This window comes from Eupeodes corollae, chromosome 2, assembly GCF_945859685.1.
Source record: "Eupeodes corollae chromosome 2, idEupCoro1.1, whole genome shotgun sequence".
NCBI lineage: Eukaryota > Metazoa > Arthropoda > Insecta > Diptera > Syrphidae > Eupeodes > Eupeodes corollae.
In genome coordinates, this window is record NC_079148.1 from 105,075,276 (window position 1) to 105,103,110 (window position 27,835).

General features: G+C 30.8%; 4 protein-coding genes across 4 annotated transcripts; 1 reads left to right on the forward strand and 3 right to left on the reverse strand.

The window, feature by feature from the left end:
• The first annotated feature begins 5,834 nt into the window (after nucleotides 1-5,834).
• Nucleotides 5,835-6,505, forward strand: LOC129946611 (larval cuticle protein 65Ag1-like). Its single transcript, XM_056056866.1, has 2 exons — nucleotides 5,835-6,046; nucleotides 6,115-6,505. Exons 1-2 carry the CDS (start codon nucleotides 5,850-5,852, stop codon nucleotides 6,311-6,313), a joined length of 396 nt encoding a protein of 131 aa, XP_055912841.1. The 5' UTR covers nucleotides 5,835-5,849; the 3' UTR covers nucleotides 6,314-6,505.
• A 2,808-nt stretch (nucleotides 6,506-9,313) lies between these two features.
• LOC129945159 (uncharacterized) lies at nucleotides 9,314-15,469 on the reverse strand. The gene is made up of 4 exons (XM_056054819.1): nucleotides 15,255-15,469; nucleotides 15,022-15,184; nucleotides 9,597-9,817; nucleotides 9,314-9,524 (listed from the first exon to the last, which is right to left on the reverse strand). The coding sequence occupies exons 1-4, from the start codon at nucleotides 15,380-15,382 to the stop codon at nucleotides 9,338-9,340; spliced, it is 699 nt and encodes a 232-aa protein (XP_055910794.1). The 5' UTR covers nucleotides 15,383-15,469; the 3' UTR covers nucleotides 9,314-9,337.
• A 6,268-nt stretch (nucleotides 15,470-21,737) lies between these two features.
• On the reverse strand, nucleotides 21,738-22,342 carry LOC129946629 (endocuticle structural protein SgAbd-6-like). Its single transcript, XM_056056882.1, has 2 exons — nucleotides 22,116-22,342; nucleotides 21,738-22,046 (listed from the first exon to the last, which is right to left on the reverse strand). Exons 1-2 carry the CDS (start codon nucleotides 22,250-22,252, stop codon nucleotides 21,878-21,880), a joined length of 306 nt encoding a protein of 101 aa, XP_055912857.1. The 5' UTR covers nucleotides 22,253-22,342; the 3' UTR covers nucleotides 21,738-21,877.
• A 4,648-nt stretch (nucleotides 22,343-26,990) lies between these two features.
• Nucleotides 26,991-27,481, reverse strand: LOC129946630 (endocuticle structural protein SgAbd-6-like). Its single transcript, XM_056056883.1, has 2 exons — nucleotides 27,298-27,481; nucleotides 26,991-27,235 (listed from the first exon to the last, which is right to left on the reverse strand). The coding sequence occupies exons 1-2, from the start codon at nucleotides 27,426-27,428 to the stop codon at nucleotides 27,067-27,069; spliced, it is 300 nt and encodes a 99-aa protein (XP_055912858.1). The 5' UTR covers nucleotides 27,429-27,481; the 3' UTR covers nucleotides 26,991-27,066.
• Nucleotides 27,482-27,835: the final 354 nt, after the last annotated feature.

The window sequence follows — 27,835 nt, forward strand, 5'->3', positions numbered from 1 at the left end:
TCTAAATCTAGATTTTGCAGGACCTTATAAAGGCCACACATTTTTAATTGTCGTTGATGCGATGTCCAAATGGCTTGAGGTGAAGATAGTTGCAAATCAGTCAAGTTTAAAAGTTATAAGGAAGCTGCAAGAAATGTTTGCGATCCACGGGCTTCCCAATATAGTCATAACGGATAACGGTTCTGCATTTGTCTCTGAAGAGTTGAAAGCGTTTAATAGAAACAATAGAATAAAATTCAATACAACAGCCCCCTATCACCCTTTGAGTAATGGCCAAGCCGAACAAATGGTGCGGTATACAAAGTCAACACTTGCAACCTTACCAGAAGGAGACATTCATCTTAAACTACAGCGATTTTTGTTCAAACAACATACTACCCCACATACAACAACCGGTAGAGCCCCAGCAGAATTAATAATGAGAAGAAAATTAAGAACAATGTTGGATATGTTACATCCAGACAACATCAATTTAAAGGACGAGACAAGAGAAGAGAGTTTCGTAGCAGAAAAGGGAAGAACTTTTTACGTAGCAGATGCAGTATTTTTCAGAAATTATTCTGCTGGCCCTAAGTGGTTGAAGGGTATTATTTCGGAAATTACAGGACCAGTGTCATATATTGTAAGAAGTTTGGATGATCGGATAGCCAGGCGTCATGTAGATCAAATTCGACAAAGAGTCGAATCTCGAACTGAAAGTGAACTTCCAGTCGTAGTTGAAAATGAACTTCCAGTCAATAATCAAACCCAAGATACCAATCATCCTGAACCAATTCCACCTTTTTCACCCAAGCCATGAAGACTCACAATATAAATAATAATAATAAAATAATTAATAAAAAATTGAAATATATTAAAAAAGTATTCTATTTTAAATCAATGTACCATAGTTTTCAATCATGATTTCAGATTAGCGAAAGCACTGGCTTTCTTTTGTTTAAAAGTAAAAGTTTGTGTAGAGTTGAAGTATTGCCTTCTGATTTTTAGTTAGCTAATATTTCTTTTAGGAATCAACCTGTAATTTATTTCTACTTTTCTAGCCAATAAATATGAAATTTTGTTCTCTCAGCTGAAATATTGGCTTCAAAAAAAGATACAATTATTTGAACACCTCTAAACGTCAAATTGGCCTCTCTCTAGTTTGAATTACAAAGGAATAGAACTTTTAAAAATGAATATAGATTATTTCATTGCCTTTCTATTAGAACTCCTTTAGTCCATTTTTGTGTTTTGAAATATCTGCATGTATGGTTTGTAATCAATTTAAAAATTGACACTTTTTAATTAAATAACAAAGGAATGTAGAGTTTATGGAGTTTTGAAAGAATATACATTTTTTATATTTGCATAAGCTATGTTTCTTTAATTTTTCTAAAAATGTACTTAGGGAGTTTTTGTCGACAATTATTTTAAAAATGTATTACCAGTTATAATTCAAAATTTATATTATATAACACAATAAATATATAGTTGGACATTGATTATGTCAGGACTGCGCCACTCTTGACTTCAATTCGGGCAGTTTTTAATTGTTCTGCTCATGCAATGGCAACTTTAAATTTGGATTGTTACATTAAAATAAGAAATCATTTTCAAAAAAGAGGTTGGGGTGCGACTCACAACGATAACTTCTCATCCCATCTGTGGCTTTGTCTTGTTTAAAGCTTTAACAAAATATTTATAATAATATTTTGTGTTAGTAAAATAATACTTTAGTCGGAAACCGTTTATTATCAGTCTTTTTTTGAAAAAGAAATATTTGACTGTTAACAGTCGAATTGTTTTTTCCTGAACATCGTTTGTTTGAATAAATATGATTTTATAATCAAGAAAATGAAAACAAATATAAACCAGCATAAAAGTGTTAATATATGCGTTTCGCATGTGTTTATATTTATTTTCATTTTCATGATTTTAAAATCATATTTATTAAAAAAGTCTTTTTTTGTTTTTTTAGATTTTCGCATTTTTTTAAAAAAAATTGTCAGTTGAATTTTTCTAAAAGATTAACTAAAAAATGCCAACAAAATAATATGTATATGACAATATTTTGATTTTAAAATCTATTTTCGTTAATGGAGGTTTAAAGTCGGAAACCAATTTTTTCTAATGTTAGAACATAATACATACTGTTTTTTTTCGAAGAAAATTTAGCACTAAATGAAATCATTTTGAAGTCAATTCCTTCATTAATTATGAGATATCAAGAATCGAATATTAATTTTGCGTACTATTTTTTGCACATTTTAATTTTAATGAAATGTTGATTTTTTATAAAAAAGATTACTATTAGACGAAATTAGGTTGAAGCCAATTTTTTTAAGTTTTAAAAAGATATTTGAATCGAAATAAATGTTAACCAAGTTTTAGGAATGTGTTGTTAGGTTTTTATATTTTGTAAACAAAACTGTCTATTTAATTTTTCTCAAAATTTTACCAGATTTCAAAAACGTTACTGTTCGTTGCATGCAATTATTGGTTTAATAAACATCTTTTAAATTTAAAACGTGCAATGACAAACATGTACAAAAAGAGAAGAAAAGATGTCTCACTTCGAAGTAAATTTTGTCAATTAAGAAAAGAATATGAGTATTTGAAGAAATTTCTTCACAATCAATATCTTTGGTCGCTTGAGTCAAAAATCAAGCACAATTCTAAAGCGTTCTGGACTTTTATTAATACAAAGAAAAAATCACTTGGCATTCCATCTGAAATGGAGCTAAATGGTGTTTTAAGTGATAACTTAAATGTTATAAGCAACATGTTTGCTTCTTTTTTCCAGTCAAATTTTGTAAATCTTGATATTGAATGTACAAGTGTACCGTTATGTGATGCTATAACTGATATTGGTCATCTTACTATAACGGAAGAGGATATTCTAAAGGAATTATCTTCTCTGGAATCGAGTTATTCTCTTGCACCTGATAATATTCCACCAATTTTCTTAAAAATTTGTAAGCTTGGACTTCTCAAGCCACTTCGTATTCTATTTAATAAATCTTTATGTTATGGTGAGTTCCTTGAAACTTGGAAGTGGTCTTTTATTACTCCGATTCATAAATCCGGCTCGAAAAAAGTAATTACAAATTATAGGCCCATTGCAAAGCTTCAGATAGTTCCGAAAATCTTTGAAGCTATTGTCAAAAATAAGTTGTATGCTGCGGTTTGTAATAATATATCTGATTTTCAGCATGGTTTTGTGAGCGGTAAATCCACAACTACGAACTTGGTAATTTTTTCTAATGCCTGCCTGTCTGCCTTAGAGAATAGATATCAAGTTGACTCAATTTTTACTGATTTTTCCAAAGCTTTTGACAGCGTCCAACATAACATTCTGATTAAGTAACTAGAATTTCTGGGTTTTCACTCGAAATTATTATTGTGGTTGAGAAGCTACTTGATTGGAAGAAAACAATTTGTAAAACTTGGATCTGAAATTTCTTCAGAGATCACAAATTCTTCAGGTGTTCCACAAGGCAGCCATCTTGGTCCACTTTTATTTTTATTGTTCATTAATGATTTGCCAACACATGTTATTCACTCAAATTGCTTGTTATATGCTGATGACCTTAAAATATTCAAGGAAGTTAGGACCGAATCCGATGTTTTTGAACTACAGTATGACTTAAATAATATTTCTGTTTGGTGTGATCGCAATGGACTATTTTTTAATATTAGTAAGTGTTCTGTCTTAACTATATTCAAAATTTTTAACCCCATCTTATTTGACTATAAAATTGCCAATATACGCCTGAAGAGAGTATTCAAACAAAAAGATCTAGGCGTGATTTTTGACGAACAATTTAAATTCTCCTGGCATTACGACTATATGATATCAAAGGCAAACTCAATGTTAGGTTTCTTATTTCGTAATGCTAAAGATTTTCAAGATCTTTATACTCTCAAGTCAATTTACATTGCATTGATACGTTCATCTCTAGAGTACTGTTCTGTTGTGTGGAATCCGTATTATGCTAATACCCGGCTACGCATTGAGAAAATTCAAAGAAGATTCACTAAATTTGCTATAAGAAAATTAAATTGGTCCTATAGTCCATCATATGATGCCAGATGTGCTTTGATTAATCTTAAGGCACTTAGTATAAGAGGTGAATATTTTTCTATTCTTTTTGCACGAGATGTTTTTTGTGGGCATATTCAATGTTCACAATTGCTCTCTAAGTTTAGTTTGTATGTCCCGTTTGTATGATACGTCGATTAGACCTAGAGGAGGTGATTTACTTTTTATACCCTCACATAGGACTAACTACGGTTTTAATGACCCAATAACTATGGCTTCTATTAATTATAATAAATATGACTACGTAATCGATTTTAATATGAGTCGGAATATTTGTAAAAGTATCATATTATATAACATGTAAAATTATTATTATATACACATTTTTTATTAACTAACTTAATTTACCTTCTTGTCTTAATTTATTGTCAGTATCTTGTATGTATGTATATCTATATCAAGCCCATCATTCTATACTCACATATGCTTAATCTAAGAAAGTTAATGTACTCGATAGATAAACTAAATACATAAATAAATAAATAACAATTATTTCGGAGATGAAATCATTTTTCGTTGCAATTTTTCAGTTTTTTTGATTTAGACAAAAAAACAGTAAAAAAATTTTCAAAATTATATTAGTTTGGTATCACGTCACATTATATAGAACAAACTTTAACTCAAGTCTCTAGCGTTATTAGTTCGTGAGATATTTTGGGTTAACCAAAATGTTAATTTTTGTTTGTTATGGTAAAAAAACCAACCACTCAATTTTCTTTCTATATCATTATCTCTATAACAAAATTTATTGGAAGTAGAAATCTCCAATGCTTCTTGATACATGGACGACGAAAAATGAATTCTGAACGTACGGACGTATTGACTTATGGGTATACGGACGCACGAGCGTACGTACACACGCACGCACAGACATCTGTCTAAAATCTCTTTTTTAGACTTAAGGGACCAAGAAATGTTAACAATGTCAATTCGAAAAATCAGACCATTTACTATAAATTCCTATGGGAAGTTAAAAAAAAAAATATAACACTGATTTAGGACATTTTTTAATCATTCACATTTTGATTCATGATTATGAATTTCACTTTTTTATGTGAACTTTAACAAACGAATCTATATTTAAATATAAGTTTGCATAAATCGCCCACACATTTATTCGAATAATGTGAACTTCTAAATAAAATCGGCAAACCAGACCAAATTAAAACATTAACATTGAATTCAATTCACTTTATATTCAAATCTGAAATGAAAATTATCAAGTCAAAAATTAAATTATAAATATTATAGGTTTTTATCTAATAGCTCAAACTTCCAATATTACTCGTATGTGACATTATAAAATGAAAATATGTACCAGTTTTAATGACTTATTGAATTTAATTAGTTCATGCTCATATATTGACGCTTTATTTGTAGTCCTGAAAATGACACAATAAGGTTACAAAAGAATCCGTCAAAAAGATTGAACATTAAAAATGAAATGATCTGAGAGTACTTTAAATGCGAGCATCACTATACTTTAAAGTTGGTAATGGAAAACGCAATGCAAAATAATCTTTGGTCAGTAAAATTAATTCTAAATTGGGCTAGACTTCTAATTTAATATTCAGTGACATAGATAATAATAAAAATATAAATTTAGCATGAAAATTCACTGTCGCCTACGATGTCCGAGTAGAGTAATTTTTTGATTAAAAATTCAAATGGACGCTATTTTGCATTCTGCAGTTTTTAAGTGAACATTATTATGACCTAACTGGTTTACTCGCCCAATTTCTGTCGAAAATTATTTGTATAAATTGGAATGAAGCCTCCATATTTGTATCATTCAGTTATCTCAACGACAACTAATAGACAACCTTATCTCAAGATGAAATTCGTTATTGTATTCACCGCCCTCTTCGCCGTTGCCTTGGCCGCTACATCTCCTTTGGACTCAGCTCACGCTGAAACCCTTCGTTATGACAACGACAATATCGGAGTTGAAGGATTCAAATACGCGTAAGTTGAACTTAACAACAAGATCCATAAATGGCATTTTCAATAACTTTTTTTATTTCTTATTGTAGTGTTGAGACCAGCGATGGCAAGTCTGCCAGCGAACAAGGAGTCTTGAAGAACGTTGGTTCCGAAAACGAAGCTATCTCCGTCCAAGGACAATTCAGCTACATCGGACCCGATGGTGTCACATACCAGGTTACCTACCTCGCCGATGAGAACGGTTTCCAACCACAAGGTGCTCATTTGCCCGTTGCCCCAACCCTTTAAATGACAAACACTTATAGTGGAAGGTAGAACTGGTGCGTCGGCTTCGTTTTCGTAGTCGTCGTTGAAGTTCACTGACTGATCAGTTTATCGATTGGTATTCAAACGATATGTTGAGTAGTTCTTAATTAAGGATTTCTTGGTTTGAAAACCAAAGCAATAAAAGTTGTGTATGGCATAGGACCAAGTGAAAAATTTGTGTTGTTTAATTTTGCTTTTTCTACTTGTTTGTGTCTTTTCAAAGGAAAAAAGTGAATTTGAGATTGATTTTGAAGAGACGTGGAGCTTATCTAGATGGAAATTGTAAACAAAATTACAGTGGCTTAAATTTGTTGAAGGCAGAACTAGTTTGCGGAAATCAATGGTAATATTGAAATACTGCTTAATTTTTCGAATTCTAAAACTTAAGGAATAAATAGTCAAGATAATTTCTATCCTTATCCAAAATATCTACAAAAAAGCATCTTTCATAATATATAAAATATGGTATCAGTTTTCACATGTGTGAACCGAAACTAAACATGAACCAACAAGTCAGTTGCCAACCGGTTAAAATTGGGCTTAAAACCTCACGATGCATTTCTTGACAGGTTTTCTTATTAACTGGTTTGATGGGCTTTTAGACAAGAATTTCTTTTATTATAAAAAAGAGAGACTTTGGGAGTGTTGATCGTAAACTTTTACAAACAATGCCAGCATTTTTATACCGGTTAAAGTATTCGCTTTTAGCATACTCGGAGTGGAGGAACCGGAATAACCGTTTCGTGGATATCCGGTGCATACCGGATGTGCTAGAAATTGACCTTAATTAATACTTATCAAAAGCTGGTATTTTGAATGGTGATGATTTATTTATTACAAACAAAGGCAACTTGAAACGAAATACTAATTTTCAAATATATGTTAATTTTTGGATACAGTTTAATATCTATATATATAATCTGATACTATCCAAAGTTTGCGAATATATAATTTTAAATAGAACTAGTTTCGCATATTCTTGGTTTTCTTTCAAGTAAAGATCTAAAAACAAATTGATCTTCCGAAGTATTTAAATCTTTATGGAATAGTTGACGTTTATCCCCGAGCCCTGTTGGGTCACATATGTCTCACTTAAGATATCAACCAAAAGCTTGGTAAATCAATATCTGTCGTGGTACCGTCAACACATCCAGCTACATAAGGAAATCCCTCTTGAGAAAAATTGCAAGGTTATGTCTGAACAATTTTGTGCCTAGCAAATGGTTTTAAGAGAAATAAGTCAATGACAATATTCGACACTCGATGAACTATTTTTGAGATGGTTGCTTTGCTTATTCGTTGTTCAAATGCAACATTGTGATATTGGACAGGTTTCCAGCTAAATGGAGTGTATACAAAAGTTGTTGCAAGAGATTTTAGCACATATTATTTTGGCTATTGAATTGTATGGTACATTTCGTTATTTTCTAACAGCTTTTCAAAAGAACAGAGTTTTGCTATAAACTGTCAAATTCCATTAAAGGACGGCTACAAGGATAAAAAGTTCTATAAAATCTGACCTTTTCAATTAAAATTTAGATGAATCAACGCTTTAACTCAAAGGTTCAAAATTCACGTTCTTTGGTAGATTCGTAAAAACAAAAAAAGCTTATTTCCATTAACTATTATTAATTTCTTCATTTTCAGTATATTACTAAAGAACTTTACAAAAAATCAAATAAATCCTACAGTTTTTGGTTTTACTTACATAAGTTGGCGCTGCAGTCCTGGGTGAACTAGGGCCTCACCCAAAAAACTTCTGCATCTAGCTCGGCCCCAGCCCGTAAGCTCGTCTTTCCATCTTCTCTTCCACACCCCTTCGATGCATACTGGACCGTAGATCACACACTGAACTTTTGATCTCAACGCTTGTGTTGTTTTCTGTGTTTACAGCGGAGGCTAGGTAGACGAAGTCCTTGACTACTTCAAAGTTACGTCTGTCGATGGTGACTTTTTGGCCAAGACATCAATGTTGTAGGTCCTTTTTTGATGACAGCATGTACTTTGTTTTGCCCGTTAAACCCATTTTTGCCGCCTCTGCCTTAATACTCACAAAAGCTCCATTGACATCACGCTGAGTTCCTCCGATTACGTCAATGTCATCAACATATGCTAGTAATTGGACAGGCTTTTGAAAGATAGTGCCTCTAGTGTTGACGTGTGATCTCTGCACTATTCTTTCAAGCACGTTGTTAAAAAATCACATGACATCGCATCACCTTGTCTAAAACCTTTTTTGACATCGAAAGGTTCTGTTAAGTTGTTTCCAACCTTTATGGAGCAGCGTGAATTCTCCATGGTCATCCTGCATGGTCATCCTGTCATCAAATGAGAGGTTCCTTGTTGGTGGTTTCTTAAAGCCCAGTACATCAGAGGCGGCTTCTCTGATTGCATCTTGGCAATGTTGCCACTGGTTTTCGATACACTGTCTTGGCGGCAGAGAACTTCGAAAGAGGTTACTTTAAAGTTTTATTTTTTTACTAAACAAAAAAATACTTTGCGAATTAACAAACCTTTTCACACAGAAAATAAATGTAAAGTGAGGAGTTTTTTGTGAAATGGAGCCCTGGGTACGTTCAAATGGTCAGTAATTTTTCGGTTTGAAAGGGTTAGCTTTTATCAAAGAAAATATCTAATCAACAGAATATCTCCACACAACATGAAGAATAGTTACATTAAAAGACTCTTCTTTATAAATGGTTCCACTTAGTTTTTCTAAAGATTATTTTCTATATTGTTAAACTTATTTCTTATAGCTTTTGTCACAATTAAAGTGCTAAATCTACATCAATTTCTAAGCAAGTTTTTGGTCTCAGGGAATCTAAATAATTGTTATTTTACTGACATAAATTCTCAAAAAATAATCATTTTTTCAATGTTTTGCATTTTTTTTATTTTCAACAATCAATAGAAGAAAATATAAAACAGAATTTAGTTTTATTATTTTCTTCTATTTCTTAACAATAATCGACAGTTTTCGAGTTGCTTTCATCAGTTATCATTTATTTATTTTGGCAAATGAGCACCTTGGGGTTGGTAACCGTTTTCATCAGCAATGTATTCAACTTCGTATGTGACACCATCGGGTCCAACATAACTGTATTTGCCATGAACAGACAAAGATTCACCATCCTTGCCATTATTCTTCAAGACAGCTTCTTCGCTTACTGATTTACCATCACTTGTCTCAAGGCTATAGTTTTTTGAAAAAGTATTAAGTTACGTCAGTAATTTATTCCAGAATAGAAAGGTAAAGTATACTCACGCATAGTTGTATCCTTCAACACCAATGTTGGTGTTCTCGTAACGGAGGACTTCAGCACTTCTTGGATCGGAGGAGATTGGAGAAGCAGCCAAGGCCACAGAGACAAGGGCAACAAAAACAATGATGAATTTCATTTTGAGATTTGGTTGCAAGTAAGCGTTGTGATAACTGATTACTGAATGATTTCTAAGAAATTTGTGTCCTTGTTTTATATTAAGAAGCTTGCTGACTCAAAATATTCCAAAATCGCTAAGTACTGTTATATCGTTCCAGTCTTAATAACAAAACAAGAAGTACTTGAAAGAATAAAAATAAAACTTTGAAATTAACGGTTGGTATTTTTAAATTGGTAAGAAAGTACCCGATAAAATATGTGTACCTATACAAATATAAGTTCCGTCCAAATTTCAAAAATAATTAATGAAAAAACAAGTTTTATTTGTATTATTTCAAAATTTGTTGGCAAAATTAAAACAAAAATAAAACAAACTTCATAGTACGAAATATATTGTTACATTTGGATTTATGATTTGTTTTCAACCAATTGTAGATGGGTCTTTCGTGCAGTAGCTCATCCTTGCTTTTCAGCTAGTTTGCTAGTTTTTTTTTAAGTAATTGTAATCAATATTATCTTATAACATCCTTATCCTAGTCATAGTCTTTTCTAAGTCTATTTCTTTTTTTTTTAAATCAATGTGATTTTATGTTTCAGAAATTTTAAATTTGTTTAAGAAATAATATGGAAAGACGAAGTTTTTGATAAATCCTCAACTCCGAACTAACTTTCAGCTTTTATTTGACTTCATAATAAGAGTGATGGAAACACCCAACACTTTTTAATAAAACATACATTCAAATGTCATATTTAACAACGAAATGGTCATACATTATATTTTTATTATAAATACTTCAGCATATTACTGTAGAAATGATGGAGATAGAAACAACACCCCATTCCATACTATTTAAGCACATTTTGCTAAACACGTTTCTTTTTTATTTCAATTATTTTCTATTTCAATAAAATATAAATTTAAATAATAATACAATCAGTTATTGGAATGCATCTTCAATAATACCTTTAAACTTAATGTTAACTTTGGTAAGGTACTAAGCACATTTTAGTATTTAGAAATATTTATATAGCACTTAAAAATATCTTTTTGCAGTTGATATCTAGTTCATCCGTTAAAATAGCAGTACATAATGCATTTATTTTAAGTAACTACAACCACATATATTGATATATTCCAGCAGAGCAAAATCCCTGTTTATAAATAAAAGCTTAAAAATCTTGTTGAAATCATTCGGTGCTTAATTGTTGCAACGCTAACTTAGCTTATTGAAATCTTAGTCCACATCATTATAGCGAAAAATATTGTTAATTTTAAAATTACAATCCTTAAGCTATGTATAAATCTTGAAATATACTTAAATCATCAAGTGTTCTGACAAAAATTGAAAATTAACTGACCAAGCCAGAATCATATTCAATAAAAAATTGTATCTTCAAATGGTTGACAAATTTTGTCCTCAGTCGAGTAGTACAATTTTCTAATAAGATAGTTTGGTTATTCGAGTTTGCATCTACGCAGATGAATTATTGCGTATGACAAGGAAAAATGTTTCCAGAAACTTTCATAATATGTATATCTTAAGTAACACCAGCTGGATATTTGAAATGTCATCCGATAGCGACGTTTCTGACAATATTGTTACACAGAAATTTAAGTTCATACGTTTGTAAAACATTAAGTGCAATATTTTTTAACTCACTGAACTGAAAATGTTATAAGATCTAATAATCTTCTCCACCTAGCTTTAGTTAACTTTGGAAAAAAATTGTTTTTTTAATGCAACAAAATTTTTTCTACAAAAGTCAAAAAAATAAATTGATACGGGCCTTATTTGAATTATGAAAGAACAATATTTATGGATATTTTTAAAGAATTTTGAAAACAATGAATTAAAGTAAATTTTTCACTGAAAACGGTGACTTATGTTGCAGTTTAATAACATGATGAATTTTGTACCTTGATATTGGAAGTTATTGTAATCGATCCTATCTGTCGAAATGAAATTTTTGACATTTGTTGACGTTTCAAAGTATTTAGAATCTTAACTAATGATTTTTAGAGAGATAAGGTATAAAGGTATTGACTTCAAATTATTTTATTCTACTCAAAATATTGTTGTTAATATGAGATGTTCTTGGAAAAATCCAATCGGTATACAATGCTGCCAAAATTAATAAAAACTGGCTTTCGGGTACAAACACAGATATAGAAATCATTTTCAAAATATTGTTGCTTGATTTAAGTTATTTATTTAGAAAAAATCAATTCACAAGTTTTTTTAATAAACACGGAAAATCTACAAATACAACAAAATACTGATTAGAAATGGTTTTCGACTCAAATATTATGAGAACGAAAAAGGAATTGACTTCATATTTCCTATTTTACTCTAAATGTCGTTATTAATATTTTGTTGAAGTTTCAGAAATCCATACACGGGCATGGATGGGAAGTTATCAGTGTGGGTTGCATCCCAGCCTCTTTTTATTTGCGACATTTAGGAACTACATATATGACAAATGTTGCATTAGTAAAAAAATTTGAACTCAAGATATTAATGAAGCAAGAAATTACGGTGTAAGAGAATTCCGAAAAAGTGGGTCCCTGAATTCCGTCCGTCTATTTGTGTGTCTGGCTGTCTGTCCTTGTCACTACAGCAAAACCATTTGAACAATTTAGTTCAAACTTGGAAATTAAAGGAGTAAACCGATTCGATTTTTTCAAAACAAACCGATGAATTTTAAATATTTCTCTAAAATAATTTTTTTAACTTGGCTTCTTTCAATGAAAAACAATAATGTTTATGTTGCTCCAAGAAGGTACTACGCATAGAACCGTTATTTTATGTTTTTAAGTTTTCCCAAAAAGTTTTTTTTACTATTTGAATAATATTTGATGATCAAAAATGTCATCGTTTTTATTTTTGATTTAAAAAAAATTACACTTTTTTTCAAAATTCCAAAACCTCGCAAATGGGTCATATTTTTGTACGTACTATTAAATGAATTTAAAACGTTTTAAAAAAAATGTGTTTAATCAAGGTTTTTTTAGTAGAAATTATTAGTCATCTAAATTTTTTAAAACAAATTTTTTTGCAGTTAAATCTAAAAACACAAGAAATATTTTTAAAGAGACCCTTTAGATACATGTCCAATTTCGCATTTTATAAAGTTCCCATATTCAGTTATTGTAATCGGTTTGATTTATCAAATTGAAAATTTTGATATTTCTCGACGTCCCTAAAGTCTAAAGAAAAGATTTTTAAAGAGATGTCTGTGTGTGCGTGTGTACGTACGTTTGTTATTTCGATAAATTTGTTTCGTCGTCAAAAACTCAAGAATTAGACCAGATACCGGCTTTAATAACAAATATTGAGTTTGTGTTTTTTTTACCATAGCAATTTAAAAACAAGGCTAACATTTTGGTGAACCCATTATAAATACAAAAAAAAACTGAAACAAAATAGTTACCATCTCGAATATTTTACGTACGAAAAATGATTTTTTTCTGTTTAATAAGTTTATGCAACGAAGAATTACGTTTTCAACATTTAGTAAAATTTTGATAAAAATCGAATAACAGTTTTTTTTACAAAAAATAAAAACTTAAAAAAACATTACTAAAAGTTGGTAAAAACTGATTTTCGACTTAAATATCTTTTCTATAATTTGTGATATTGGCTTGAAACAAGTTTAATGTTATAAAAAATAATGTTATAAACAGTTACTTAAATTTTGAGACAAATCAAATTAACAGTTTTCTTACAAAAAAATAAAAACCTAAAAGAAAAAATAATAAAACTTGTAAAAAATTTACTTTGGATCTTTGCAAAAATTAAAAAAATTGGCTTCAAATTCATTTTATCTCAGAGAAAATATTGTTTTCAACATTCAGTAAATTTCTTATAAAAATCCAAAAGTCAGATTTTCATACAAAATTAAAATCTAAAAACAACTGCACACAAAATTGGTAAAAATTGATGTTGGGTTCTTTACATCTCGTGAATAATAGAAGATATTGACATCAAATTAATTTCATTCACCGAATTCGTATTTGTTTATATAAGAAATAAAAACTTTTAAGAAATGCTACTAAAATTATTAAAAAATGGTTTTCGACTTAAAACCTCATAAACAAAAAAAGATTTTGAAATCAAAATATTTCATCTTATGAAAATATTATTCGTATTTTTGTTTTAATAATTCAACTGACACCTTTTTTTAACAAAGCACAAACAACTATAAACCTTTTAAGCAAGACAAATAGACAGAGAGGTTGGGAAGTTATGTGTGTTGGTCGCATTGCAGCCTCTTTTTGTATTTATAAAATGGAACGGTGTCATTCTCGGTGCAAACTTGTAAAAGACAAATTTATTCTTTTGATATTTTATAAGGGATTTAATTTTAGTATTTAGTTCTTAAATTAAAAAAAAGGAGGTTAAGGTCCAAATTAGGAATGCAATTAAAATATTTTTAGAATTTCAAAACAAATATAATCAAATTTTGAATTCAAATTAAGTCAAAAACAAACCCAGGCTTAAAAAATGTATTTAAAGTGTTAAAAATTGACTTGTTGACTTTTTGCATGTTGACAACATAGGAATATGCAGGGTTTTACATAGCAGCTCTTTTCTATAGTTAACTCTCAATTATGCTTAATTCTTCCCGTGTAGTCCCTAAATGTTGGGATGTTATAGAACACAATTATTTTATTTATTTATTTCTACCTTTTAATGGTTACTTTTAATTTTGAATAAGAAAATTAATAAAAATAAAATAGAAAAATTATCTAAGAACATAAGTCTAAGGGCTCATTTTTATGACCTTGTTCGCACTTTTGATAATATTGGAACCATATTCACTGCGCTCTCAAAATTAATTTGTTCCTAAATTGCTTAACAATTTTAATTATATACATTGAAATAATATGAACCAGATGCACTTACTTCAAAAATAGGTTCACTTATCAGTTATGTACGTAGAAGAAGTTAAGAAATTAAGATTCAAGCTTCACAAATTCAATATTAAAAGAAAATAGAACGCATTCGCACGAGTGTAACTAGTTGTGGCTGTTAATGTAGTTAAATATGTTATAGTCAAATGTTTTTTGTTTAGATTCTACAAGAAAGAGTTAAGGTTAAATGGTTTAAATATTTTGATAAGATCAAATTATTTTTTAAAGGATGTTTTTCTTGGTTTTCCAAATGAAGAACAAAATAATATTAAAAAAAAACATTTATCAATAAGTTGCGGGTTTTGACTTTTTATTATTTAATACATTTTTAAACTATAGATTTTTATATCCTACTGAGCAAATTTAATTATTCTAATATATTTTTAAATTTAAACAATTGGGTGGTATCCATTTTCGTCAGCAGTGAATTTCATCTCGACAACGATTCCCTCGGGTGAAGTCCAAGATGCTACTCCATTCACAACAATAGCAGAATTCTCACCGAATTTTTGCAAAACACCATGTTCCTGGCGTTGAATACCACTGCTGGTTTCAAAGCTGCAAAAGTTTTAATATAAACAAAAATTACATTAGTTCAATTTATTCTTCCATAGAAGAATTATCTTACTCGAAATCGTATTTATCGAGTCCATTATTAGCCCTTGTATCACGTACAGCTGTTGCTGCAACATCATTTCCAGCTGGGGCAGCAGCGCATACAGCAAACAAAGCAACAAAAACAATTACGAATTTCATTATTGAAGTTAAGTTGAAGATGCTCCGACCGAACTTGACAAATGAGAACCTCTTAAGAGTAATGCAACGATTTGAACTGATTGCATTCCTAACTTCTGCTCAGTATATTTATACCCTCGATGTCTTGATTACTAAGCCGCAGTCATAAATACAAAAAATAAATTCAATTTCTTTCAATATGAAAAATCCTTAATTGGATCAGTTTGTTAGTACATTAGAAATGTCAAAGTTTCAAATAATTTTTGTTTTTATTTTTTGAGAATCGAAATAAGTGAAAGGGTAAATGACTTTTATTGTACTCCCCAAATATTTAAGTTTCGAAAAAAAAAATTGTTTTAAAGTCGAACCAGTCAAAACAACTCGCCTGCGCAAATTCTAATGGTTTTTTTTTTGTGTGAAGATACTGCCCTGATGAAGAGGCGTTAATTGACTCTCAGGCATTTTTATGGTGGTAGTTAAGTTAAAAGTTTTTTTTTATTTTACTTTTTTTTGAACAAAAAAAAACAAATGGATTTTTTATTTATAACTTATTTTTTATTCTTAAGTGAAAGCTATAAAACATATTGATTAAGATGTATAGTACAGTGCTGTGCTTAAAACTGATTTCAAAGCTCATTCTGAGTCTTTCACTTACTCATCTTATGATTTATGTCAAACAAAAATCCTCTCGGTTAATAGCTACTTCTTTAAAGTCTGTAAATAATAATAGAAATTTAAAATAAATTAAAACATTAGCAAAGATGAGTCCTCTGCATTCTTTTAGATACGAATTGACTGCCTTGTGGATCTTCATAGTCTGATTTGAACAAATAAACTCAAATTGCGAGGAAGTCAACATAAAGATCTTAAATTATATATTTACCAGCTTGGTTTAACATTTCAATTTCACTAGAAATAAAATTGAAATCAAGCGAAAATATAAATTGGAGTTCTGAAATTCACTATCGATAAAGATATAGATTTAATTTTTTTTTCGAACTCCAAACTAAGTGAATTTAAGTGTTCTGCATTTCAATTTCTGCCATTTTACTTTGTATTTGAGGGAACGGACAAACTATTAAAAATTACGTCTTCCCTAAAAATTTCGAATAGAACAACGTTCTTTCAAAAATTTTCAAGACCCATTCAGACACCAGAGTCTTTCCTAACCGATTTGGAAACTGCTTATCGCTCCATCCCTGAAATCATTACTTGCACACAGGAATGGTTGAGTGTTGTAAGTTACTAGGCCTTAGTAGTCAACGGACTGTCGCGCCACCTTATTTTATTTATTTTAATAGCTGCTTAAATTTCACTTAAAGTGTTTTCGAAAAGTGATCGAATATTTGTAACCGATCGAATAATATAACCTTGGAAACAATTTCACTCGATTTTTAATTTCGATTTCGATTGCATTTCACTTGATTTTGAGAACCTAGCTGTTATTCATAATTTTCTGACAGTTTCTGCTTTTTGAGCATATCCCCTTAAAGTGTTGCAACTATGTAGCATAGGAATTGCTAAAAATTTATAAGAAATGTCATTGCTCAATAATTTACCTTGTTTTATAAAATGCTTATTAAATTTGTGATTTTTACTTTGATGAAAATTTGGATTAAAGAAAGTACAACATTTTTTTTACAAGCTTTCTTTTTAAAATAAGATTTTTTCAAAATGTTCTCTTTCTTGTCTATGTAATTGTTATTTGTCCTTTAATCAATTAGAAACAAAACTTTCTTAAAGGAAAAAAGGTTTGTTTATCCTAAAAACCTGCAAATATTTTCGTCCAAGCAAAAGAATTTTAATTTAAACTTAACTTCAATTTTTTAGATAATACTGTCCGAAGTTTTCTTGTTACGGCTACTGTTGTGATTTTAAATTAATTATCTGATTAAAAACGTTGCTCACATTATCATAATTAGATTGTTTCTTTTTAATTACACTTTTTTAATATATTCTGATGCCTGTTAATTTCCAATACAATGTGACGTTCGATGTTGTCTCGGTTAGACTGCATTTTTGCAGATCATCTTAGTATGATAAGATCTTATATTTCTTATAAGACCGTTAAGAAAAGATTAGTTTTTGTATGAGTTTGCAGAATAAATTTTAAATTTAAATGAAAACCCATCGATGAAAAGCCACTAATTGAAAAAAGAAGTAAGCAAAACAGTTATTAAATAATTTAGGTCTATTGTTGACGAAAATTACAGCAAACAAAAATAAAATAAAACAAATTTTCAACTGATACCAGTGTGGCAATTTCGCTTTCTTTAAATATTATAGATTTTTCAATAAGAACTTGACATTTATTTTCTCCATAAATCGCTATTGAAATGTCTAAAACTTTTTAATACCAATTTTATGTTTAAGGGAAATAATAAGCATAAATAAGAAGGTTGTATGGGGTTTTTTAATAAGAGCGCTACAAACATTTTTTAATAAATAAAACAAAACACGGTTTTAGATATTAATGAAATTCTTAATTTCCTGAAAGTACGTTTGTTGCCATTATGTATGGAACTCGATTTCTTTTGCATAGCCACCACGGGCACGCTTGCAGAATTTCAGAATCTGAACCCCATTTAAGACGGTTTCCAAGATTAAATGACGTTCGATATTCATACAAATTCATCAATCGTCCACTGGCTTGTTGGCATAGACTAAAGACTTGACGTAGCCCCACAGAAAATCTAACGACGTCAAATTGCACTTCCGAGGCGGCCAAACGGCTGGACTATTTCGTGAGATAACACGTTCTCCAAACTTGGTTTCCAATAAATTGATTATCAAGTTAGCTGTGTGGCTTGTGACGCCGCCGCCATCTAACAGGAACCATATCATCCAATTGGGGCCAAAAATATTTAGTTATCATTGAACGGTAGCGATCCCCATTCACAGTAAAGTGCAGGTCTTGGTCATCACGGAAGAAGTACGGGCTAATGAGGGCACCGGCTCATAAATCACACAAAAACGTAATTTTTTCGGCATGCAATGATGACTCATGGAGTACGCGTGAGTTGCTGCCTGACCAATACCGCATATTTTGTTTATTGACGAAGCCATTCAGCCAGAAACGAGCCCCTCATCACTGAAGATGATTTCTCGATAAAAATCCGAATCCTTTTTAAGTTGTTGCTCGGCCCAACTCACAAACATACGACACTTTGGTGGTCAATCGGCTTCAGTTCTTCCTTCAATTGAATCTTGTAAGTATGTAGGCCCAGATTTGTTCGCAAAATTCACCACAACGACGTAACAGAGATGCCCCACGCTTGAGAACGACGACGTGTGAGAGACACATTTGGGTTTTCTGCAACTGAAACCTCAGCGGCAGCAATGTTCTCGACACTACGGGCACTTTTTTGTCTCACTGGCTGGCACAGAAACGAACTGTTCCTGTGGATTCAAAATTTGTCCGCTAGTCGCTCAATTGTTGATCTGCTAGGACGATTATGATGACCATAAATTGGAGGTAGCGCTCTTAATAAATAATAAGGCTACTGACTTAGAATTTCGATAGTAAATTTTAATAATTTCGATTCGTTGTTGGCCCGTACATCTTTTCATCATGAAATGGCAAACTATATTGCAGGGAAATGTCACAAGAGCGGCAAGAAATATGGCGTCGTTTGCTGTCCCTGTCGCTCTACTTTTGTAGAGTTCCTGTTGAAAAACCCTGTAGAATGCAAAGTAGATTAATTATTATATTATGTAAACCATCATGGACTCCTTTGTAAAGGTTGATCCGTTAATATAAATTTTTCATAATTCTGCTTCTTATACATATCTTTGAAAACCACTGTTTCTCGTTTAATATTCCGTGTGATGAGTACAGCAAAATGAATTATAAAACGATACAATTTATTGTTAATACAAAATATTCTACATCTGATCAAACCTAAGACATACTCTATTCTAAAAAAAAATGACTGTCCATCTAAGGCAAACATAACTTTAATCTCAACACTGATCATATTTAAATCACTCCTGGCTCAAGTATAGTTAAAATTTGTGAGTTCTTTGTCTTTGATCTCTGTTTTGATTCTTAAAAACAATATTAGACATCTTTTTTTCGAAATTCGAATTTCAAATGGGTCATCATTTTTCTACGTTACTTAAAACGCATATTAAAATATGTTTAAACTCAAATTAAATAAAATGCACGACTGGGTCGCTCCCTGCTCTTGTAAGCAAAGAGTCTGTTTAAAGTACCTATGTACGATTTAAAAATATACCTGCAAGATAAGTTTGTCTTCAAAGATATACATAAACGCAATTTCTCAAAAAAACAGCGCAATTCACCAACTCATCCCGGGAATGAAAAAAAACTTGTAAGCATACTTAACGAAAACATTGTGCATTCAACTAGTTCGTGCAAAGATTTTTCCTTTGGATAGGTTTATTTAAGTTGAATATTAGAAGAACCAGGATGGAAAGTAAATTATCTAAACATAAGAAAGAGGAAGAACATGTATGCATGTTTAAATTGTTAAGCAATCGCCTATTGGTTGTGTAGTTAGGCAGGTGTCTAAAATGAATAAAGAATAGAATTTTATTAGTAGGTAGAAGGTACTTACTACAATCCAATTACATTCCTTCTTTTCTACAAGTTTTCAGCGCAAACATGGAGTTACATATTACGTTCAGTTTATTTTTTTTCGTTAAATTTTAAAAGAAACAAGCATACGAACAAGTACAAGAAATTGCTATTCATGTGTTGTTTACAGTCAGGCTCTTATGCGCTTTGGATTTTAGCTATGAATTGACACGTAAGCAATAGTTGTAGAGGTTGAACGTAACACCTACACAGGTATAATGCGTATATATACGTTGAAAAAGTGATTCTAATAGAAAACACATATTCTCTTTCTGGCCCATTTCTTAAACTTGTACTAAGTATTTATTCTTTTATGTAGGGAAAGGCAAGTGAAATGTGTGTGAAACAACCTTATTCGTAAAGAATAATATTTTAAAATCATATATTTAAAGCTACCAAGATAATACTTCTTGATAGACACTTTAAAATAGATTGTTGATTAAACATATCATATTCGTTAAACGGCCATCGTTGATATTTACAATAATTATTGTTGTAAAAATACATAAATATGTATCAAATGCATTAATTTGGATAAAAATAGAAATGTAATTACAATTTTGTCAAAATAATGCGCTCTTTCGAACTTATGTCAAAAGTTAAAATAATTTTAAAAAAACTATTTTAAGATTAAAAATTGTACCCGAAAAAGAAGTTTGTCTTTAAAAATGTAAATGTTATTTTAAAAATCAAAAAACGCTTAATTTTTCAATTTTTTTTTGAAAATCCTTAGAGTGGTCTTTTTTTAAATTATTAAAAAATAAAATATAAAAATACTTTTGGTATGCAATTGTTAAGTAATTGTAATTATACGCTCTACATTTGAATTTTGTTAAAAAATGTTGACCCGTTTTTGAGATATAGAATTAAAAAAAAACAAATTCAATATTTTTTTTTTAAATCCAAATTAAATAATGTTAAGGCAATACAAGAGCTTATTCAAAAAAAATTATTGAAATCGGTTCATAAATTGCTCAGATAATGAAAAAACAAAAAAACGGTTCTATGAGCGGTACCATTCCTGAGCAATACAAAAATATGTTTTTCTTATTGAGATGCCAAGTTAAAAAAAAAGAAATTTTAGAGAAAATAAAAAAAAATCGATTGGTTTGTTTTTGAGAAAATTCGGAATTTCGTTTTTGTTAGTTTTGATCTAAAAAAAAAATGAAAAAAACGCCTACCACGAATCTTCTCAAAACCTTAACTTCCAAGTTTGAATTTAACTTTTTTTTTCATATAGTTCCTATGTGTCGCAAGTAAAAATGTATTTGAAGTCGATATCTCTACTGGTTCTTGACCTATGGACGACGAAAAAACTTCGCGAACGTACGGATGTACGAAACGTCGACCTTGAAATTTCGAGAAATGTCGAGTCTTCATATCTCAAAAATTACACTATCACAGAAAATTGTCCAAGAGCTTATTCAAAAATGTGTTTTAACATGAGCGTAATTGACGTCAGTTTTACGTCAGAGAGTCAACGGGTTGGTTGATTTTACAAATTTTCCTTCAATTAATTTATTTTCGTACCAAAACATACTTTCCAAAAGGTTTTATAGAAGGATTCTTCAAATCTATGTAAGAACACTATATAAACATTTCCAAACAAAACTTCTTTGAATTTGTTTTTGAATATTTCCTAATTATTAAGTTCTTTGTCCCTAAGAACAATTAATTTATTTCGACCCGACTGCTGATCCCCAGAACAGAAAACCATTTAAAATTAATTTTCAATTTGGATCAACTTCAAAACAAGAAAAATAAATACAATTTACATAAAAATATAATACTTTTTATTTTATTAATAATAAACGTGTTGAATAAAACAATACATAAAACAAAAAATAAAAACAAGTTCGATAAAAATTCGATTAAGTCAAAATCAATCAGTCTTTCGATTCTACATCAACCTCTATTTAAACAATGGGATGATATCCATTTTCATCGGCAGTGTACTTAAGCTCGATCAGGGTACCTTCAGGTGAAGTCCAAGATGCTGATCCACGAACAACAATTGCAGAATTTTCTTCAACTTGCTTCAATTCACCTGTTTCTTGCCGTTGAATTCCATTGCTCGTCTCAAAGCTTGAAAATTGTTTAGTAATTTATTAAATTTGCAATTAATCATCAGAATGATGAGAATAAGAGACTTACTCAAACTGGTAGTTATCAATTCCATTGTTGTTGCGAGTATCACGCAGCGTAACTGCTGGTCTGTCACTTTCAGCAGGTGCGGCTTTGACTGCGCACAAAATAACCATGAAGACAGTGAATGCAACAACAAATTTCATTTTTAAGCTTTTAAGAGGTTTAAAAGTTGGTGAAGATTTAGCTGGAAGATCCTTACACGAAGAATGCACAGAGAAGAACTGAATGTAGGACTTGCAATTTCACTGCATTTTATATACAAAATATCAGCAATTTTTCCTCTAAAATAAAAATAAAAAAAAAAGAGGTAAGGTTATGTGGGAACTCAATGATAAAGTTAATTAATTTTCATTTTTGGTTTATAAACCAGTTTCGATCAAAGGACAACGCGTGTGGTGCAGTACTTACATATACATTTATAGTCATTATAGATTATATGGAAGGTAAAAAAGTAACCCCATGACACCTTACTTAAAATTAAAAAAGAAATACTTGTATATTACATCAGTGGCGCTGTGCCCTCTTCTCCATGAGTATGTGAAATTCTTTTTTATGGCTTTAAATAACAAGTCTATAAAATCTTTAATTCATATGAAAAGAGGAGATTTATTCATAAAAGAAATGCACCTGCAAGGTCTTTTTTTTTAATAATGCGTGAGTGATAAAAAATGACTGTAGGGAAAATTATTTTTAGAGATAAAATGTGAATTTAGTTAATTATCGGTGTGGTCTTATTGATATAATGTCAATGAACTAATTAAATTCTTATTGGGACTCTGTTTTTGAATATGGAAGATTTAAGATTTTTGTTTAAAAATGGAGTTAATCATTTATACATTATATATTTTTTTATTTATGAACAAATTTAGAAAATAAAATTAATTTCAAAACCTTTTTTTAAATGTTACTTAAAAACTACTTAAAATTATATCCTTAAAATAAAACTGAAACTAGCTTAAACTATCTGTTCTACCTATAACCTACTTAACACTAGAACAACCACAGCAGCAAATCTAGATTTATTGTTTTTGTTTTTTCATTCTGTTTTTGTCGTGTCTTGTTTTTCATACTACCACGCCCATCCGACTTCAAACTATTAAGTGCCGATTGAAGCCACCAAAACTGGTTCTCCCGCTTCACCATATCAATTCGGTCCCGTTCAGACACAGCCCTGTTGCATGACGTCTTGATTGTACAGGAGTCGCCTACATACGGTTCTTGGTCGGACGTGGTAGATTAGAGGAACTGCCAATCTATCCTGTATCAGACCGCATCTGTCTAAGAAGAGGAATACTTTTGGTGAAATGAAGCCACTCAAGCGTGCACTCGGATAGGACGACGATTATTTGAGATAGAAATTGTCAATTCTGTTGATTCGAGCCCCATTATATATAGAACAAAATAACAAGAGAACATTCGGCTGTACGAAATACGCCGGTAGAGTTTCAAACACCCGAAACTTGTTGTTCCCCTTTGTATAGGACCTCGTTGGAATAGTAATGCACGTAAGAAGATTCGGCTGTTCGATATAAGCCGGTACAACGTTGCGTCGTAAGCACAGCCGCTCGAACACCTTAGCAGCATTTATATGTCTGTCGAAATATAAATACTGATCTAATCAGATACCGAGGTAGGTACATCACTACACTTTGCTCTCTAATGGCCGCCCGTGAAGATCAACGATGACCATCTTGCGCTAATTCTTGCACGTATCACTCGTGGCCCTAGCCAACGGAGTCCGGAACGGAATGGTCTCCGACTTTTGGAAATTTATTTTCATTTTCCAGTCGTCGCAATATCGCTGAATCTTGTGGAAATCACGCTGCAATAAAATTCTAATAACCTCAACCTCTCAGGCTGTTAGATCGTTGGGTGTATTATGTATCTATATTAAATAAGCAATAATGAAAACAATACATACAAAATCTTCTACTAGGAAAATACGTCAAATCATGTCCGGGAACTTTCCCGAAATAACCGTTCACGAAATGACGATATCAAATAAGAGTGCCCTTTTATTATACTGCGGCCATCTTAAATGCGATCTGACTTTGTCAATAGGAACATATTTGAAGTTTCTTTGTTATTTCGAGTCGTGAAGAAGAATTTCATCAATAATTAAATTTTATAAATACGTTCACGGAATAACGGACTATTGATGTTCACACTACGAAAAATTAATAGAAATTTATAATTTATTTGACGAAAAATACTTTAACAGCCGGCTTTGTTATTACCCTCTTCCTCGAATGGCTGGATTGACTTAAAAATTATTTTTGATCGATTATCAATATGCTCACTGAAATGACTTTTGCGGTATTGGACAAACTGTTTTTGCATTTTTATAGTTAAAAATAAAAAATCTTTTAGTGTCCTCTCTAAAACTACTCAGTAAAGTCAAGAAGGCATTAAATTACTAGCAAAGGCAATTCTGCACCTTAGTGATTTTGAGCCACCTATCTGATAGCTTGTTGTAAATGCTGAAGAGAAAGGGCGAAATTGTGTAATGACCCGCCTTGAACCCGAATTTTTTTTCCGGAATTATTTTGCAGCCCACTTAGTCAGAACCCTTTCGAAAACTTTGATGATGCTCGGAAGAAGACTTATCGACCGAAGATTTGACGAGTTTCAATTGTCGTTTCCCTTTTTCGGGAGAGGATAAACCACAGCGGTCTTCCAATGCGCTCGATATTATGCATATTTTAGTGCATTATTAACGAGTGTGGTATAAATGTCAATCGCCTCCATCGGTAAATGTCTTAGTAAAACGTTGGATATACCATCAACACCTGCTGACTTTTTGTTTTGTATTGAGGTGAAGATTAGTTGAAGATCGATATTCTTCACTAACAAGGGACTTGGTCCCGTTTGCTCGGTGATTATGGAATTTGCCGAGGAATCGTCATTGAACCGCATGAAACCGCGGTTCTCAGATTGCCATTGTGTGATACCATTTCGAAGATAAAAGTGATTAAGTAGGGCTCTGTTTTCCAGGTCGTGGTTGGGACGAATGCTAACATTCACCTTGTACATTTGCTGGAAAGCAGCTACCATCGCTTACACCTTTTCTTCTGTATCTTCAATTATGTAAAAGTCATTTAATTATACCAACAATCTTTAATATTTACCTACAAGACCCTCAGAAACTTTGTTTTTTAATCCTGGTTTCTCTATAATTACCGTTTAATTTTCGCAAAAAAATATTATTTTATTTTTAAATATTTTTAAAACACTAAAACATCATTTACAATTGTTTTTTAATATACATAATTAAGAATAACTGGACAAAAAATGTATTTCTCAACCCGAATAATTTACGAAAATAAAATTAGGTGGCACAAAAACAAATAGAGAACTATAGGGCCTAGTGACTTACAGCTTTTAACTATTCCAGTGCGCGAGTAACGCCAGGGGTGGATGGGATGAATGGGACCCACAGTTATTTTTCCTAATCGGAAGATCAATTTTGAGAAAGCATTTTTCATGAATTTCATTTTCATAAATGGAATTGTCAATTCTTCGCAGGAGGCAGTACCCCCTGAAAAAAACGTTACGCAGCACAGGTTGGGAATGAACCAAAGACGTTTAGCATGGCATTCCTACGCATTAATCATCAAGCCCCGAATGTATTTTATATAATGTTGTATTAATAAAATTATTTGAAAAATATCGACTCAAACGCCTAGACAATAATTTCAACTTCTCAATATTCCTGTCGACAAAAGGCAATATTGTTATAAATGTCTGCATGTACTAAGCGACGTCTTAAATCACATTTAAAACTTTCAGCTAAATTATTAACACATTTTAAAGAAAACAAGACGTAGATATACAAGAAGATATACAAACCTTCTAAATTGTGTAATTATTTTTTACTTTTGAGAAGTTTAAATAAATATTTATTAAAATTTTTAAATATGATTTTCTTGCTCTTTTGATAATAATTAGTCCAATTCAGATCAATTAAAATTACAAATTTTATCTCCGTCTTGTTAAGGTCCGTAATCATTAATATTATGGGCTTGCAGAAATCACAAAACTCACTTTCAATGTTTCCTGGAGTATATCATTTTATACATTTTCTTAACTTGGAGTGGAATCGGCTAAGGTGATAATTGACTGTCATTTTCATTCCGTCTGACATTTTAAAATTGTCAAAATTCATTGTTGCCATGGTGAACTTTTAAATTGATTCCTATAAATCATCTAAATAAAAGAATAAAATTAGCTGTTTTTCAATAAAATTCTTACTTTTCTTGATTTTTTCTAATCTCGAATTTTTTGTCGGTCACAGGAATGTGTTTTTTGAACGAAAAATAGCCAACTAAAAAAATTTTCCATTCGTTTGTGCAAGCGTCTGGTAGCTCTATTCGGAATAAACTAATTTGTTTGAACAAAACTATCATATTATTGTTGTGGCAGCTTTTTAGGTATCAATTTGACTATCACCTTACAATCAGCAATCAGCTTAGCCTATTCCACCCCTGAACACATTTGTAGTAAATTATAACAGATTATAGTTTTAAATTTGATTTAACCGAGGAGAGTTTTTTTAATTTTGAAGACCAAAACGGTGTTCTCGAACGATCAGAAAGAAATTTAGTACACAAATTCGCTTGATTTGGAGCTTCACAATCCACGACCAATAAAATAGAAACCACTACCGATTCATAAGCATTTTCTCCGTTGCACACATTATTATGTTGTAAAAACGTTGAGTGCCAAAGTTTGTAATACATTTTGGAAATTTTTCAAAAATTCACAAATTTTTTGGATTAAAATAAAACTAAACTCTAACACTTTTTTCGATTGATCTCTATTTCGTCTATTAATTAAATTTTGAGATTAAAAATTAAAATCTTGAAATTAAAAACACACTCGCACATAGCAATTTATAGTACTTTTTATTTAATACAATTTTAAAAGATTGATTTTAATCACAATACTGGTGTTGAGCTTAAACAACTGGATGGTATCCATTTTCGTCAGCGGTGAATTTTAGAGACACTGGAGTACCATCTGGTGCAACCCAGGAAGCATCACCAGACACAATAATAACAGCAGTTTCTCCAACTGGCTTCAAGACTCCATTTTCTTGTCGTGTAATTCCGTTGCTGGTCTCATATCTAAGACAAAATATTTTAATCAAAATCTTTCATGTATTTCTAGACACTGAGACCCAACTTACCCAAATTCGTAGCCATTGATTCCATCATTGTGACGATTATCACGAAGGACTGTTGCTTCCAAATCACCTGATGGAATAGCTGCTCCTGAGCAGACAGCAACCAAAGCAGCAAGAACAATAACGAATTTCATATTGAGATTATTTTGTTTCGAAATAAGAATGCTATATGTTTTCAACCACAAAACTCTTCTGATATTTATATGAATTTCCAATTCACCAACATCATGATCACATCATCACCATCAAGAATGATGAATGCAAACAGAAATAATGTCAAAGTTATAGAATAATAAATATTAGATAGGATTATATATTTTTTTTTATTAATTTGTTTACATTTTTCATTTTAACACAATTAAAATAACAATGGAAATGTTTAAGCATCACAAAGAAAAAAAACAACAAAAAGAACATAAAAGGAAGATTTGTACAAAAAATTATGACAAAAATTTATATTTTAATAAATTGCCAATGAATTTAATTATTTATTGTCAACCAATTGAAATTCGTTAGTCATCTTTTTGTTTGTTTCGAATTT